This window comes from Varroa jacobsoni, unplaced genomic scaffold, assembly GCF_002532875.2.
Source record: "Varroa jacobsoni isolate VJ856 unplaced genomic scaffold, vjacob_1.0 scaffold_309, whole genome shotgun sequence".
Lineage (NCBI taxonomy): Eukaryota > Metazoa > Arthropoda > Arachnida > Mesostigmata > Varroidae > Varroa > Varroa jacobsoni.
In genome coordinates this window covers 164152-178760 of record NW_019213211.1, presented here as the reverse complement: position 1 = coordinate 178760, position 14609 = coordinate 164152, and the positions used below count along the sequence as shown (strand labels likewise).

Sequence of the window (14609 nt, the reverse complement as noted above, 5' to 3'; positions counted from 1 at the left end):
ACGAGCCGGACATTTCTGCCATTGATGAGCAGAGTTAGGACTTCCTGCAGTCTAATTTGAAATAGCTACTATTGGCCCAATCGAAAGGTTCTGCTCTTTTAGCTTTATCGTGAAAAACTACTGTACAGGAACATAGAGCTTATGACTCAGTGTCGAAGAACAAATAACTAATAGCAGCCGTTACGAAAGTTAAGTTTGAATTTTACTTTATTTCGTTACAAAGCTCAAACCATTGTACGATAGTAGACAATAAATAACAATCACATTTATAATCATGGGAACCTTATTTTCTAATTTATCACATTGCTGTTCATGTTGGCCTATAGGAAAGTGATCAAATCATGGCGGACTGCATTATGCTAGCAACTGCGTAATACAATATGTTCCATGATTTCAAGTAAAGTTAAGATGTTCTAATTTAGCTTCGCGGATCTATTTATGAGCGGCATAGTCTATTTACCGATATGTTAGTTAGAATATACACGACTATGTACGTACTCGCTGTTTTCTGCATCGTACATGATGAAATTATAAACACAAAAAATGGCTTAGGTGTCTTGTAAAAGAGAAATAGAATCACACTTCGCTAATAGATTGAGTATAGTATATTGTTCTTAGTATTTTACTTTGATATATATATTTCATCGAAACAAAGGTGTTTAGCTGTTGTTGCGGCCCGACCACCATCTCCGAACATACTCCGTCGATGTGATGTAGCGTACATTTGAATCATTCTGTGATTTACTTTATTCTGTCACTATTATTACTCAGCAAAGTATCGTTCATCCTTTGCTGATAACCTAACAGTGGAAAGCCTTTGTTCGAATTTTGTCAATTTTAAAGATATGTACCTAGAAGCACAAGTGCTTTTTCTCACATTCCTCTCCCACACATTCTCGGTATGCAATATAAATCGAATTGTTTTCAATAATACTTATACAGGGAAACCCTTAAAAAGTGCCATGTAGATCAGCGCGACATCGCCTGAGGTTGATGCCACTCTTTAGTAGCAACGACAACCTCAATAATAATAATGACAACAACAACAACAAGCCATATTCTTTATTATCATAAATTGGGGCTGCTAACTGTGGAGACAAAAGTTTGCCCATAAACCCAATTATTAAGTCGTTCAGCCCACCATTTCGAATTAAAGGACGTTTTCACAGCTGAATATGCCAATAAAACGTATAGAAATTCTTCATTTACATTTAGCCTAATTCACTAATTCGGTTAATTGTCGACTATTTTATTTAGAATATTTGTATAGTTGTTTGGACCTAGTCAACAAGAGGAACTTCATCTTCGTTTTGCCGACAGCATCTGAACCGTTCGCGATACAGCGGAGGGTTGAGCCCGCCCTTGATTGCCTTGTTGTATATCTGAAGCACGATGCAACTTGCGATCGCCACTATGAGGGTAAAGTAATAAAAATGGGAAAAGTTAACGCCAGCGCACTGAAGGTTATTTCTCACTGTTATTCACGTAAATTAAGAAGTCTGTCATATGAGAAAGGTAACGAGTAAATACGAGGTTACTCTGTCATCGCAAGTCGATAGACGTGTAAGGAGTATCTGAGCCGTTCACGGAATGACACCTAGCAGAAACTAAGGAACCATTATAGTCGAAGGGAAGGGCTATACTCACAGGATAGCCATCCCAGAAAGAAAAATTCCACCCAGTCGTAGCCACCGTGATCCTTGATGACTCCGACTAACTGGGTGACAACGGCTAATCCGACATTCTGGATAGCCTGCATTACGCCATACGCCGTGCCTAGCTGGTGTTCAGGAATAACTATTGCGACCATGGGCCAGAAGGCGCACGCGAAAAACGAAAACATAAAACCTAACGTAGTCTAATGGACACAAATAAGATAGAACACACGAAAATAAAACGAATAAGTGGAAAAAATGAAAAATTAAACATAGCTTACAGGTTAATTTGCCTGGTCGTACTTATACAAATGCAATTTAAAACGGTTGAAATCCGTGTTTGTATTCGTGCCACCTTACGGTCACCGTGACCGTGGCACTTACTTTGTCATTAGTACGAACTGCCGACAACAGGTAAATTTCCATAGATATATGAGACTAAATATCAAACTATTTAACCAAGTAGCAAAATTTATGCAGATGAACATGAAAGCCTTACTACTATCACAATTTACTAGAAGTTTGATTAAATTAATTCATCTACTCTGCCAACGTTAGGACGTCTCTTTGTCGTGGCTCAGTGCAACGTATAGACTTCGCTTGCTAGCAAGTTACTACCAACCATGACAAAGTACGGAAGAAGAGGACTGATATCCATCGGTGCGAAGCTAAATACCAGATGACACGCGAAGCTCAACACGGTGGCAATAAGCGTCCAGAAGAGATTTAATCCAAACACATCACAGATCAAACCGCATAAAGGCGATATAATAGCGCTCACCAAATATGGAAAACTCGTGATTTCGTTAGCTTTCGCCTCCGAGAACTTGTACTTGGTTTGAAGGTAGCAACTATAAACAAACGATATAGGAAAAAAAGTCGGTTACTATAAGCCATTTACACAGCCGAAAATGCATATACTGAGTTTTATAAAGTAAATGCACAAGCTTTAAATTAAAAACAAAAAAAAATGTGATCGACGTTTTTGTTAGCTGTTTTAATTTCTATTTTGTTAGGTATCTACAACATACGAAAAAGCTTCGTGCTAACATAATTTAGCGACTCACCTGCCGAAGCTGATGAAAGGAAATATAGAAACATAGTAAGTAACACAGACAAGACAAAGTAACCAAAATTGGACTGGAAAGTAGAGTACGTCCTTAATATTCACTGTTTCACCAGTGCCGTGAGCTGCTCGGTTGAGAATCCGCTCCGCGCGTTTGTCGAATGCAGCCAGGATGATTGCGCATATTAATGAGAATATACAAAGAACGCCGGCTGTAGAAAAATATGACGAAAGTAGAAGAGGCATATGAGTCGCTACAAGTGTATATTTGCATTTTAGAAATGCAGGTATTAATACAAAGCAACATTTGGCCCTCCATGCAGCTATACCAGCCTCACAAACCGATTAACATGGCAGGAAAGGACTCCTTTGGGAAGCACGAAAGTCATTCGGGCTTGCGTGGATAACCTACGGCACACTCTATAGAAATTTAGCCCAATTAACATATTTCCCATAGCACCCTTTGCGTATAGTTGGTTTTTCTTTTTTGTTTTTTATTAAACTACGACCTAACAGCACTAATATTCGTACTTATTTACGTTTTCGCTACTTATAAACACAGATCAACTTACGTCAGGTGGCAAAGACGTATTTTCAAATAAATAAACGTTTTGATAATGTTCTTTACTAAATAGTTGAATTTAAACAATTTAAGAAAGTATTCCTTAGTACCTGCCAAGGCCAGTTAAGTAGCTTAATAACCCGCGTACAAGCAGCCCATTCAATAACTCTAACGCGCACTATGGCATCTCAATGTAATTAAACTAACACTAAATAATTAAAAAGGAATGGTCTTACCTAACATGAGAGTGACACCAAGGGCCTCATGGCCCTTGAAGTGTTTCATGACTTCGTTATAGACAGGCACCATTGCGTTGAAATTTACTAAACTACCTGCCCTAGCAATCGATAGCAACAGGCCGAACACTGTGTTTAGTTCTTTGTCACGAAACCATAGTACTGCGTACGTATTCTGGGCGACTGTTAACGATTCTCCTCCGATACTGTAAGCCAGATAAACATTTTATTATATTTATTATTATGTTTAGATAAACATATTAACAAAGCAGAGGTAACTTACAATGCATTAACAACTTACTCATGGCTCGTATTGGTATTAGGGTCTCATTACTTAAAACTGACCCCATTATTCTACTCCGATTTTTTAAAGGCGCATAGCAAAAAATTGAAAGCCATCTTAATTAACAGCGATAAGTTAAGAGGCTTGACATACATCAAAACCTGAACATCATCAAAAAACATTTATTATCATTTGTTAAGTCTACTACCGTTTTGTATGCACATCATAAAAAAAAATGTTACGAACCCAAAAATGAATCGTCCGAATACCATCACCCAGAAATGATTAATCAGAGCTCCCCCGGCGAATATGATCTGCCCTAAACAGGTAAACCCTGCGAAGACGATTGTTCCCATACGAATGCCAAATACCGAATCGATAAAGAAGCCACCGAAAAAGCAGAGGATGACGTTCGGATAGGAATACCATGAGTAGAGATTAGCATAATCAGCATCGGTGACGTTCATATCTTCCATAATATGCTTTTGCAAGGCCGCCGGGTTGTCATAACAGAAGTAGGAGCCTGGAAAAGGATTACAGCACAAATTTTGTTCTTTACAGACATCAAAGTTTTAGTGTGCAATATTTAAGATTTAATCTAACAAAGGACAAGGCTAACACTCACAATACGGTTCTGAGTTGTGTAAAATAAGTTCTACGTTGCCTCCAGTCACTTAAGACACTAATAATAATGCAAGTTTGACAGGTCACTTTCGATCTAAAACAGGCTATCGACAACAGGCAGAACGATGGAGCAAACGGCAGTGTAATGTCACCCTTGGCACTCGCGTCATTTGCAAGTGCAAATTATAAAGCACCTGTTAAGTCTACCTACTAAAAATCGGAGACGTAAAAAATCTAAAGTGTTCTGCAAAACAATTTCCAATGAAAGCGTTTGGTCTTCTAATTTAGCCCGATTGGGGCATTATCCACGGCTATAGAAGAAATAGATTGCAAGAAAGTGGATTATACGATTATTATTATATGCAAAATGGCTGTCTACCAGACTATTAACACATCAGGGCCGTGCGCAAAACGTATACAGGAAATATGTGGATCTTTAACCTGTTATGCTAGAAGCTCAAGCGTTATTGCATGCTGTAGGCGTTATTATTATTTGTTTCAAGCATATGCATAAGTTCGTTCCTTTTTACGCTCCTTACTTCGTAAATGATTATCACTATTAACGCTATTTTTGCGATAATAGTGTATACTGAATGGTACAAATAAAAGGTTTACCCATGATAAGGAAGTGACAACCCAGACGGATATCCACAGGTATGTAGAATGCTGGGACAAATATATCCACAGCTGACGAATCGGTCGTAAAGAGTGTGGTATTGCCTTTCCGCGCAGAACCCCATTACTGCGTTGGCGTGTGCCTACCAAAGTGGAACAAATTCAATCTACACGGACGGAAAACACACACGTTCTCGCACAACGTCTAAGGTATAAATAGGGCCTAGCAGATAATGCGGCGGCCGCCTAACATTAAAGATTAACAATCTTATGATTAATTTCAGCTGAAATTTCGTCCAATCGTCGCTGTCCTGCGGGTCGATCAACTTAATCAATGGAACTGATTTTAAAACAATAATTTTTAATGCTCATAATGACTGCTGGTAGATTTAAAGAGATCTTTTCCGCAGTGTTGCGTTCGTTATAATGTCATAATAGGGAGAACATGACAAGTAAGTCACCTTCAGGGCAAAAAAACAATGTATTTTTAGCGTCTAGATGTTGCTCTATGTGTCACCGTATTTCAAGTGTCACACCAAATTAACTAAAGCGAAACATGTCAAAAAGAATAAAGATAATTTATTGCAAAAATTACTGTAATCGTGAAAAGTATTAACTTGTATGTATCACGTACACAAATGTTTTTAATAAGTCATTCCAATAATCTGGCGAACGATGCCCCATGCAGTCAACGCACTAAGCATTCGAAATTAAACAACTTGAAATCATTTAATTCACATAAGTTCAACCAAACTTTATTATAGCCTAGTGAAACGTTAATCGAGATGTTTATAATAATAATAATTCGTTAGTACTCCGATTTTATAAGGTTTTTACCTAATTTCGGATGAATGCTTCGTATTGTATCTTACAGATTCCTTCATAATTAAAAGCAAGCCTTCGCTGATACACTTGGAGAAGACTGCGGCATTGAAAGCACAAAACGCATTTCCGAAGAGAGCTTCTAAGAGATTCCCCTTAAGCATGCTTCCATCGATAGACAGACAAGCCTTACTTGAATTAGCTAAAGAAAAAAACGGTAAACTGCGCCTGTCTTCGCATTAACCATATATGACATGACCGTATGTTGATATCACTGCTAATAATTCCTATGAGAAATAATGAAACGTAGAAGTGAACTAACGTCAGGGACTGTGATAGACGTACCAAAGGGTAGTAGACACATAAAGATGAAAATCAAGTACCGATGAAGTCGGGTGCTTGGATTGCACAAATCACAACCATTATAATGATGCCTGAACTCCTGCGATTCGGAATATTCCGAATTCAGCAACGCATTATGGTTCTCCGGTTGGGCCATTATCTGCTGAAATCATAAGTGTCACAAGGTAATAAGAAACGTAAGGCAAAGGAAAAAATACCTCAAGTGAATGATGTAACTATAGCGTGTTACGTATTATTATAGTGATTAAAATAACGTACTTTCTGATCCGTAACTATGGTTTAGAGTTGCTCGTTAGAACTGTATATGATACATATGTAGATTAACGCATGCGAATCTAAAACGTGCATACGCGGCTTATGCATGTGATAAAAATGAATTCAAGAAACTATTCATATCATGCAAAGTCTCTGCAAACCAGCTGAGAACAAGCACTGCCAACAATTAGTTGTACGTGGAAATTGAGTTGTGCGGTACAATAACTGCCTACTAAGTCAACCGGGCTCATAGTTATTTCTATTTGAACCCCAACACATCTCAAACGTTGCTCATTCTTATCAAAAACCATCTTGTATTTCTCAGGTTGTCAATTTCTTAGTGCGTAGACATTCAAATAATCCTTCAATATACGTCTATTAAAGGAAAAAGAGGAAGCAAAGTAACTAAGGAAAACAAGATATCTCTATTCGACTATTTTCATGCTTCAAAAATATGGCTCAGGTGAATTAATTGAGATTTGTTATGGCATGGCTATTGGTTCTCTTGTATTTGATTTAATTATTAAGTAAAAGATCTATGATCTGGAGTGGTAGTGAATAGTTGCCATCAGTTTAGCAACCTTTTAGGTATAATTGGATCATGCAAGATAAATCTTATAAAACTTGTGAATGCAAGGTGATTTCTACAAGTTCGTCTGCGTTCAGTGGTCAATATATATAACACGAGGTATCTCGAAGCCCAGTTGGTATCAATATGTATAGTGCTGAATGAATCGTAACTTGATTATTCTGCGAACGATACCATTATAATAATAAATGATGTAACCGACCGGCTAATATTCTGAGTCGATAATCTGGTGTTATCTCTGCACACACCCCTTCTTTGTCGTTCATAAGCGCGTAAGCTACGCGGACAATTGCATAATGAAGTGTAGCGGCTGGGTCTGACGACGTAACAGTGAACGGGCGTAAAACGCATCAGCCTACCTGTTCTAATTCGATTCAGTCTGCACACATGGCCATTTTCATTAGGTAAAACATTGTGAACTCTCGATTTGTACAATGATAGTATGAACGAGGACGAACTCGTTCAGCCGTTACTAAATGCTTCCTCAACGCTACATAGACTCTCAACACAATTAAAGGCAGACAAACGCCCACAATCACACACATACGCATAAGCATAGATTCTGTGGAACAACTATCTGACTCAACGGGTTGACTCATTGTGCCTTGATGTAAAGCAAAGCACTTGCAATACTTAATGTTCTCCTGCTATGCACCCTTTCGATGCTTCGAGACTCCGACCCGGTTCAAGATTATATTGAGATCATGGAAAGAGTACCGCCATAGCAGATCGAATCGCCACCAGTTACTTAACGCTCCGAACGTGTACTACTAAATGACACTTTATTGCCTGCGTTGCAGTGGTACATTATATTCAGTCGTTTCTACTCAATCGAACTATGATAGAAAACACCTATGCGCTCCTTACGTAGTAACAGTATAGAGAACACTGTGCTCTCTCGCTTATACGTTCACTGGTATGATGCTTCAATGTGCTTAATTAAAGCTTTGTTTTTTTTTTTCAATATTTTGTACTTACATTAAAGTTTGGCGCTTTGTTAGGTTCTATATGAGGCCGACTTAGAAATATTTTTAGGATATCCACTGGCGGCTAAAACACAAACTTTGTTTTTGATACAATACTATATCGCTCACCTATCTCACTCGGTAGTAGGCTCACCAACATAGTCATTTGTACAGGTAACGAGCAAAATGCTTTTCAATAACTCACCCAGTGCTTAAAAGTGCTTTGTCAGTCTCTAATACCATTTTCCAGGAATATATCTCATCGTCATCATCATATTGCACTTGATAAGCGGTTTATGATAATACCGCTAATTTAATTATAATCTACTCCCGATACTTTTGAGAGAAACAGTGAATATTAATTGTAACCTAATTAATTAATCATTGTCAGCTAAATAGGCCTGTATATCATGCCATAACAATTGAACTAATTAAACACAAACCTATTTTTTTTTCAATTGTAATTCTAAAAGGGAGATTCGATTATAGTTCATCTAAAGAACCGGAGTGCTAATATGGACTATGTTTGGGTAAATCAACGTTTACGACAGTCCATATATTTAGCACGTTATTTTTGCAACAAAAAAACTTCTAATAATATTTTGTAGGGAACATATATATGATTCACAAACGAAGCTTTATAAAGACAAGAAAAAGATAACATAATTTGTTGATTAGTCACGACATTTCACTAATTTTCGAGCTAGGTTACAAGCGGTCTATAGGTCTCAATCACAAAAAAGGGGTTTGTCAAAAAAAAAAAAGCAATTTTTTAAAAGTAATCAGTGATTGAACAAAGGTTCTTGTTAAAAATATATGTTTTATTATAATAATAATAATAATAGTCTTATCGATAGTTTTATCGCTTGCCTAACTAATATAAAAAAGTAAAACAAATTGAAAATATTTGATAATAATAGTAATAATAATAACAATAATTTATTTTCTCTTAACCAAAGAGCGCGTCTTTAAATGAATTGCGGAATAACTTGCCGCAATAATAATAAAAAAAATATGATATGTATACGTTTTTTCCGTTCTTGTTCTTTTCTAAAATTTTCATTACTAATGCTTAAGGCTAATACACCGTTGGGAAGCGCTTTATACTTCCCGATGCGTTGTTGAGATCTGGGATCAAATCTGGGTTTGAAACGAAGTGATGTGCCCCACTTTACAGTGCGATAATTCATACTGTTAGTTATCTTCTGTGCTCATGCAGATTTTTTCCCCAATAAATTCGGCTGTTTTTTTTAACAACGACTATTAGTTCTGGTTTAATCATGTTTTTTAGCCTTCCAGTCCGTTTTAATTTGCTATCATATACGGTCACATTCCTTATTCTCGAACATGCTTTGTGTTTCTGAAGCATCTAGACTTTTTTTTGTAATTTTCTTGTAATATTTTTGAAGTATCGGAATAGACCTTTTACTATCTGCCCTTGACCCAAAATGTTAATTGGGCAAAGTGATGGTAAAATGCTTGCAGAACAAAAAAGGGGTTTTGCATTTAACCATCACCAAATAAAAAAAATTAAAAAAAAGATACATAAACGAAAACGGCAAGCTCTGATAATTATATATTTTGCTAAATGGCGATGAAAAATCGTGGGAGGGACGTTTATCTCTGGTACACTGAATAATGATTGCACTAACCTCTTATTAGAATATAACTTTGATATACTAAATTAAATGATAATAGCTTTGAATATAATGATAACAACCTACGTAGAGCTCAAAGTGATATTCTTTAAGCCGAACCTCTAAAAAGTTACGTTATTACATAATTTTAACTGCGTCTCGTTAAATTGCCCGTTAAATGACTGAGCGAAGTTCCTTCCAATATGGATTTCAGTCATATGATTAATGCATCCACAAAAAGCAAAAAGATCGCACTTATATAGCTAATAAATTGGCTGAGTGGTGCTAAGTAAATTAAGCGATCGCTAAAATTATTAATCTCATATAAAGATAATATGTGCTAGGCACAAAACCTGGTGTCCAACAAAGAGGTTTTTAGTTTTAGTTATGTTGTTTCCAAGCCCAAACGTCACCGCGCAATAATCTCTGGTAGCCATTCTTTCGGGAAAGGGCGGCCAACACATTTTAGCTAACAGTCATTTCGAGCATTTTGATCTATCGATCCTAAAATTAGGTAGCACAAAGGCTATAATATGCTTGACGATGCATAACTCTTGATAATACTTATTTAAGGTGACAAATCACAAATAAAACCCAATTAATTTATAGAGTAGTACTCACCTAATGCTCGAGGCACCCTCATTTATTACTTATATGTTTATACCAAAAAGCACTTTTTAACATACGAAACGTATACTACTGGCAATGTCAAATGATTTTTGCACAACTCAGTTTACATAAACCTAATAGACGCTTTAGACAGTAAAGTTGCTCTTTTAATATACCTAGGGGTTCATACAAGGCGTCTTCTTTTGAACTTAGATTTGAAATATAGGTATAACTTCGTGACGCTTACTATGTGAGAACATGGTTTTATTGTAACCTATAGAGATTAAACGTGAATATGGATTATACCCGTTTGATATAAGCTTAAAAACTTCGCTACTTTACACGATTCGCGTCGTCTGGATCTTATATGCAATATGGAACGTCCTGACAGGCTTTCAGACAGAGTTGTTTAAAAAAATCCAATTGTTTGTTAATGTTTTTGATATGTTATATTTTCAATGAAATAGGAGGATCCACTTTCACGTAATTTCTAATGCCGACTGAATCTTTTTCACGTTCAGTTCTGACACAGCTTTTCGAAGATTACTTCGTAACACCGCAAGTCAAACATTACGTCGCAATATAATAAGATATAGCAATTAATCTCTTACAGTAAACGTTCGCTATGAATAATACAGATCTCAGTATTGTTATGACACTTACATAATGAAAATCGTTTTCGAAAAAAGCCGCGTCTAGAAGTGTAGCATTTTTTCTCTATTGTTGATCACTGCAATGAAGACGAAATGCATATTGTAATTGTACTTTAGAGCTTTTGTTACTTGCTTAGAATTTGATATATTCTCTATTAATTTTTAGAATCCTAGATGCTACAAACTACTAATCATTTTTGAACTAATGAATTAAGTAAATTTCGTCAATTTTATTGCTAGAATGATAAACAAGTATCAGAGTAGCAAATGACAATTGGTTCTTAACACAGGACTCTGTTTACTAAATTTCTAGATGACTATAGAAATTTCGACAATGCGTGAATAACGTGATCACTGCATTTCTACTTGGCTAGGCTGCTCTCGAAAAAGGTTGTTTATCCACAACATCTCTACGCAAAACTGCTATCGAAACCATTAAAAATCTAATATATTATATGCAACTATTAAGAGAAAACTTTAGAGACATCTAATGCGACATTACGCTATAAAATTATGAAAAGTCTAAACTTTGAAAAACATTATTTCCTGTTGGCTATGAAACCTGTAATATACTGACTTCAGTTCCTATTACTATGTGAATTTCTATTCAGTGCAGTCAAACACGCCTCCTTACTACAAAGTTGAATATAAAGCTAAATTGGTACGCATTTTATTTTAAATAAGTTAATTATTTAGCAAAAAAAATCTTCACTGAGGGCAAATGCACATTAAGGCCAGAATGCACAACCATCAACATCGCTAAGCATCAAGTGTGGCCGCTGATGTTGTGGTCAACAATCGAATTTCTACAGTTTAAGGAATGGGCATTACCGAAAAGAAAATATTTTTTAATTTCGTTTGCATTTTCGTAGGACTACTCACCTGATCCCGTTTGTCAAAAATAATCGCGCCTGCCCTCAAAGAAACCTGCGTCCCTTTCATAGGTGGAAAGAAGGCCGTCTGTTGATGTGTCGAGCGAGACACATTCACTCGAGAGTGAAGCGTGCTATTGCTATCAACTAGCAGACGACGATGGCGCAGCAAACTTGTGACGTGTGCGTGGAGTCGCAAGCAAAATATAAGTGTGTGTGCAGTTTGAGGTACTGTTCTGTAAATTGTTATAAAACACATAATAGTATCGTGCGTGGGAGATGCTGTAAACCGAAAGAACATCGAGTAACACGAGACGAGTCGAGGTATGATATTTCTTCCATCTTATTTCTATCTGGAAGCGATTCGATTTGCGTCACGTGCATTCATTCATCAGATGAGTTCGAGCTTTCCGAACGCTTGATGGTCTAAAAGCGCTAAGCTCAACGTTACTATCCATTGTAGGTCTCATGAAATACTGTCGGATTTTATAAACTCTTATTCTGTCGAACAAGAAAAGTATAACGATTCGGATAGTTGTGATGGCATAATCTCATCTAATAATTCATTTAATCTGTTTAAATATTTTCCTCGCATTTTGCTTTGTATTTGCAAGTTCACAGATATCCGACGCTTCTCGATATAGTCGGAAAGCAAACAAGTATTATACGTTATGAATAGCGATTTTTTGAGTAAGCTGCTGTTCTCACTTCTTTTGTGTTGTCACTTAAATTCTATTTTATTGATGCATTGTTATACTCGCAAGAATATACGCAGTCAGTCACTTTCGTTTCGGCTCGGAAACTCCCAGAACATTCTGAGAATTACGACGCTTCGCCCGACGACTTGGTCGATCTTTTGACGTACTGCTTCATAATCTAAAATAATAACTGAATACGTTTAAAAATATAAATGACACTATCTGAATGTGTGTCTTTATGTCTCATCTCGCATATATTTGCGTTAAGTTAAATTACTGCTATATCAAAAAAACTAATCAAAAAAGCACTTGAATTAGATATTACAAAACGGTATTATTAAATATCTTTATTTTTATATAACGGTTCTCCTTTCATATGTCAAATATTATTGAATATATTTACATTTTCCAATTCATACAATTCTGTATAAGGCGTGTATACCCATCATGTTAGAGGATTTAGTTCATCTCAGTAATGGCACGTTGTCGTCTTCAAATTTTAGGCAATTGATACCGTCGGACTCGCTGAAGCGAGACTTTCCCCGAGAAGATACGGTAACTAATAGCACATTTTATTGTCGAAAGCCAGAAGCTTTTTTGTCCATATCTTTTGCACTTGGACAAATGCTCCAACAAAAGCGTGTGACTCTTCACCACTATTCGAAAAAAAATGTCCTATTAGACTCGTTAACGTTCCAACATAGGCGTAGACGCCAAAGTGAAATCTCTTGAAACCACAGTGAAAAAACAAAAAAATACAATAATTTGCGCTCTAAGACGCAATGTTGCCCTGTTTTTTTTTTCGGGATTAGCCTTATCATCGTTTTTGCTTCATCGCGTTGTTGGAAAAACACTTTAGTCAGAAATAAAAAAAAAAGTAATGCTTTTTATAGGGTGTAGTAATAACCGAATCATAATAACGTTCGTATAATCATTACTTCAAGTATGTACATAAAATTCTGTTTTATTTATAGTTCATACAAAAAAAAAATCGTCCCAGACACATCGTTTGTAAAAGATATACACAAACTATCCAGGTGTTATAATAGCCGCATTTATAGTATATTTTGTTTGCAACCAATTCTAGGTTCCACCTCGTCTTCTCGAGTATCTGCAAGGTTCTCGGGAACTTCGTACGACCTTGCAAAATCCACATTTACGCGATCTGTTAACCAAATTAGCATCTCAGTCAGATCCCGCAAGAATGCTGGATCAACTGATGCAGGCAAGTGGATAAGTCAACACTGTATTAAACGATACCCATCATTTATTGAAAAAAACACATCTGTACTACCTAAATACCTAAAAGAAATATCTAATAAGTTGTACCTACCACTAATTATCGACGCCAAGCAAAATAATTGTGTAAAAGAGAATAAATATCTTTAAAAAGTCGGAATTAAGTAAACCAGCTCTGCCAGACACAATGAGTATAGTAATGATAACAGTTTTATAAGTAAAGTTTACTTCCACTTTTTTTTCATCAATCTTACGGTCGTTTTTCAATCAAGGTAATTGTTTTCATACCCATTTTTCGTTGCAATTGCAGGAACCTCTTTTCATCGAGTTTGCCGATGTTTGCATGAATGTCATTGAGCCGCCCGAGGAATAGGAGCTTCACTTTAATACCCTTCGTTCATATTCAGTTCGTAAACTTTTGTAATATTACATTTGCAATGAACATTCACCCAAACTCAAGTAATATGTCGCAAGTTATTTGAAGTCCTTATGATAATTATCAACTGATATTGTTGAGTGTTTTCTGTTGAATATGAAATGAATTACAAATAAATACATTTGTTAACATATATGATAATAAATGTTTCAAGCTCTTTCTTTTATTGACATCGTTATTATAGAAAACGGATGACCGGAATTGAACAGATTCCGTGTGCTTTATCGGAATTCCAAATATTTACTCCAATATAATACTATGCCAGAAAGCATGATTTATCGTACTAAGCGATGATGTAAATTATACTACCGTCAACTATAAATTATTAGGTGCAACCGTTTCTAGCGACACTTTTATTTGCTAAATGTACCTGTAGCGCTGAAGATAATATTCTGCTAAGATTTTGCTCCGTTGTAATCATGAAGCCAAG

At 36.2% G+C, this 14609-nt stretch overlaps 2 protein-coding genes across 12 annotated transcripts; one reads left to right on the top strand and one right to left on the bottom strand.

The window, feature by feature from the left end:
* Window positions 1–180: 180 nt before the first annotated feature.
* On the bottom strand, window positions 181–11930 carry LOC111259230 (lysosomal dipeptide transporter MFSD1). Of its 11 annotated transcripts, none has more exons than XM_022831061.2 (9): window positions 11817–11905; window positions 10945–11011; window positions 6209–6368; window positions 4049–4325; window positions 3520–3725; window positions 2723–2933; window positions 2278–2506; window positions 1648–1858; window positions 181–1411 (listed from the first exon to the last, which is right to left on the bottom strand). In XM_022831061.2, the coding sequence occupies exons 3-9, from the start codon at window positions 6360–6362 to the stop codon at window positions 1281–1283; spliced, it is 1419 nt and encodes a 472-aa protein (XP_022686796.1). In that variant the 5' UTR covers window positions 6363–6368; window positions 10945–11011; window positions 11817–11905; the 3' UTR covers window positions 181–1280. The 11 variants fall into 11 exon arrangements, with proteins under 11 accessions (XP_022686796.1, XP_086823931.1, XP_086823932.1 ...); XM_086967805.1 differs by having other exon boundaries at window positions 6209–6365; XM_086967806.1 differs by having other exon boundaries at window positions 6247–6365; window positions 11817–11904.
* Window positions 11931–11942: 12 nt separating this feature from the next.
* LOC111259232 (zinc finger HIT domain-containing protein 3) lies at window positions 11943–14324 on the top strand. Its single transcript, XM_022831067.2, has 4 exons — window positions 11943–12130; window positions 13008–13059; window positions 13592–13729; window positions 14054–14324. Exons 1-4 carry the CDS (start codon window positions 11967–11969, stop codon window positions 14114–14116), a joined length of 417 nt encoding a protein of 138 aa, XP_022686802.1. The 5' UTR covers window positions 11943–11966; the 3' UTR covers window positions 14117–14324.
* Window positions 14325–14609: the final 285 nt, after the last annotated feature.

Excerpts from the sequence above, each read along its gene's own strand:
- LOC111259230 (XM_086967804.1), bottom strand. The coding sequence starts at position 11,876 with ATGAAAGGGACGCAGGTTTCTTTGAGGGCAGGCGCGATTATTTTTGAC. Across the intron at positions 4,326-6,208 it reads TATGTGTCTACTACCCTTTG|GCTCCTACTTCTGTTATGAC; the intron begins GTACGTCTATCA and ends ATCCTTTTCCAG. Across the intron at positions 1,412-1,647 it reads CTTTCTGGGATGGCTATCCT|TGGCGATCGCAAGTTGCATC; the intron begins GTGAGTATAGCC and ends TTACCCTCATAG.
- LOC111259232 (XM_022831067.2), top strand. The coding sequence starts at position 11,967 with ATGGCGCAGCAAACTTGTGACGTGTGCGTGGAGTCGCAAGCAAAATAT. Across the intron at positions 12,131-13,007 it reads GTAACACGAGACGAGTCGAG|GCAATTGATACCGTCGGACT; the intron begins GTATGATATTTC and ends TTCAAATTTTAG. Across the intron at positions 13,060-13,591 it reads ACTTTCCCCGAGAAGATACG|GTTCCACCTCGTCTTCTCGA; the intron begins GTAACTAATAGC and ends AACCAATTCTAG.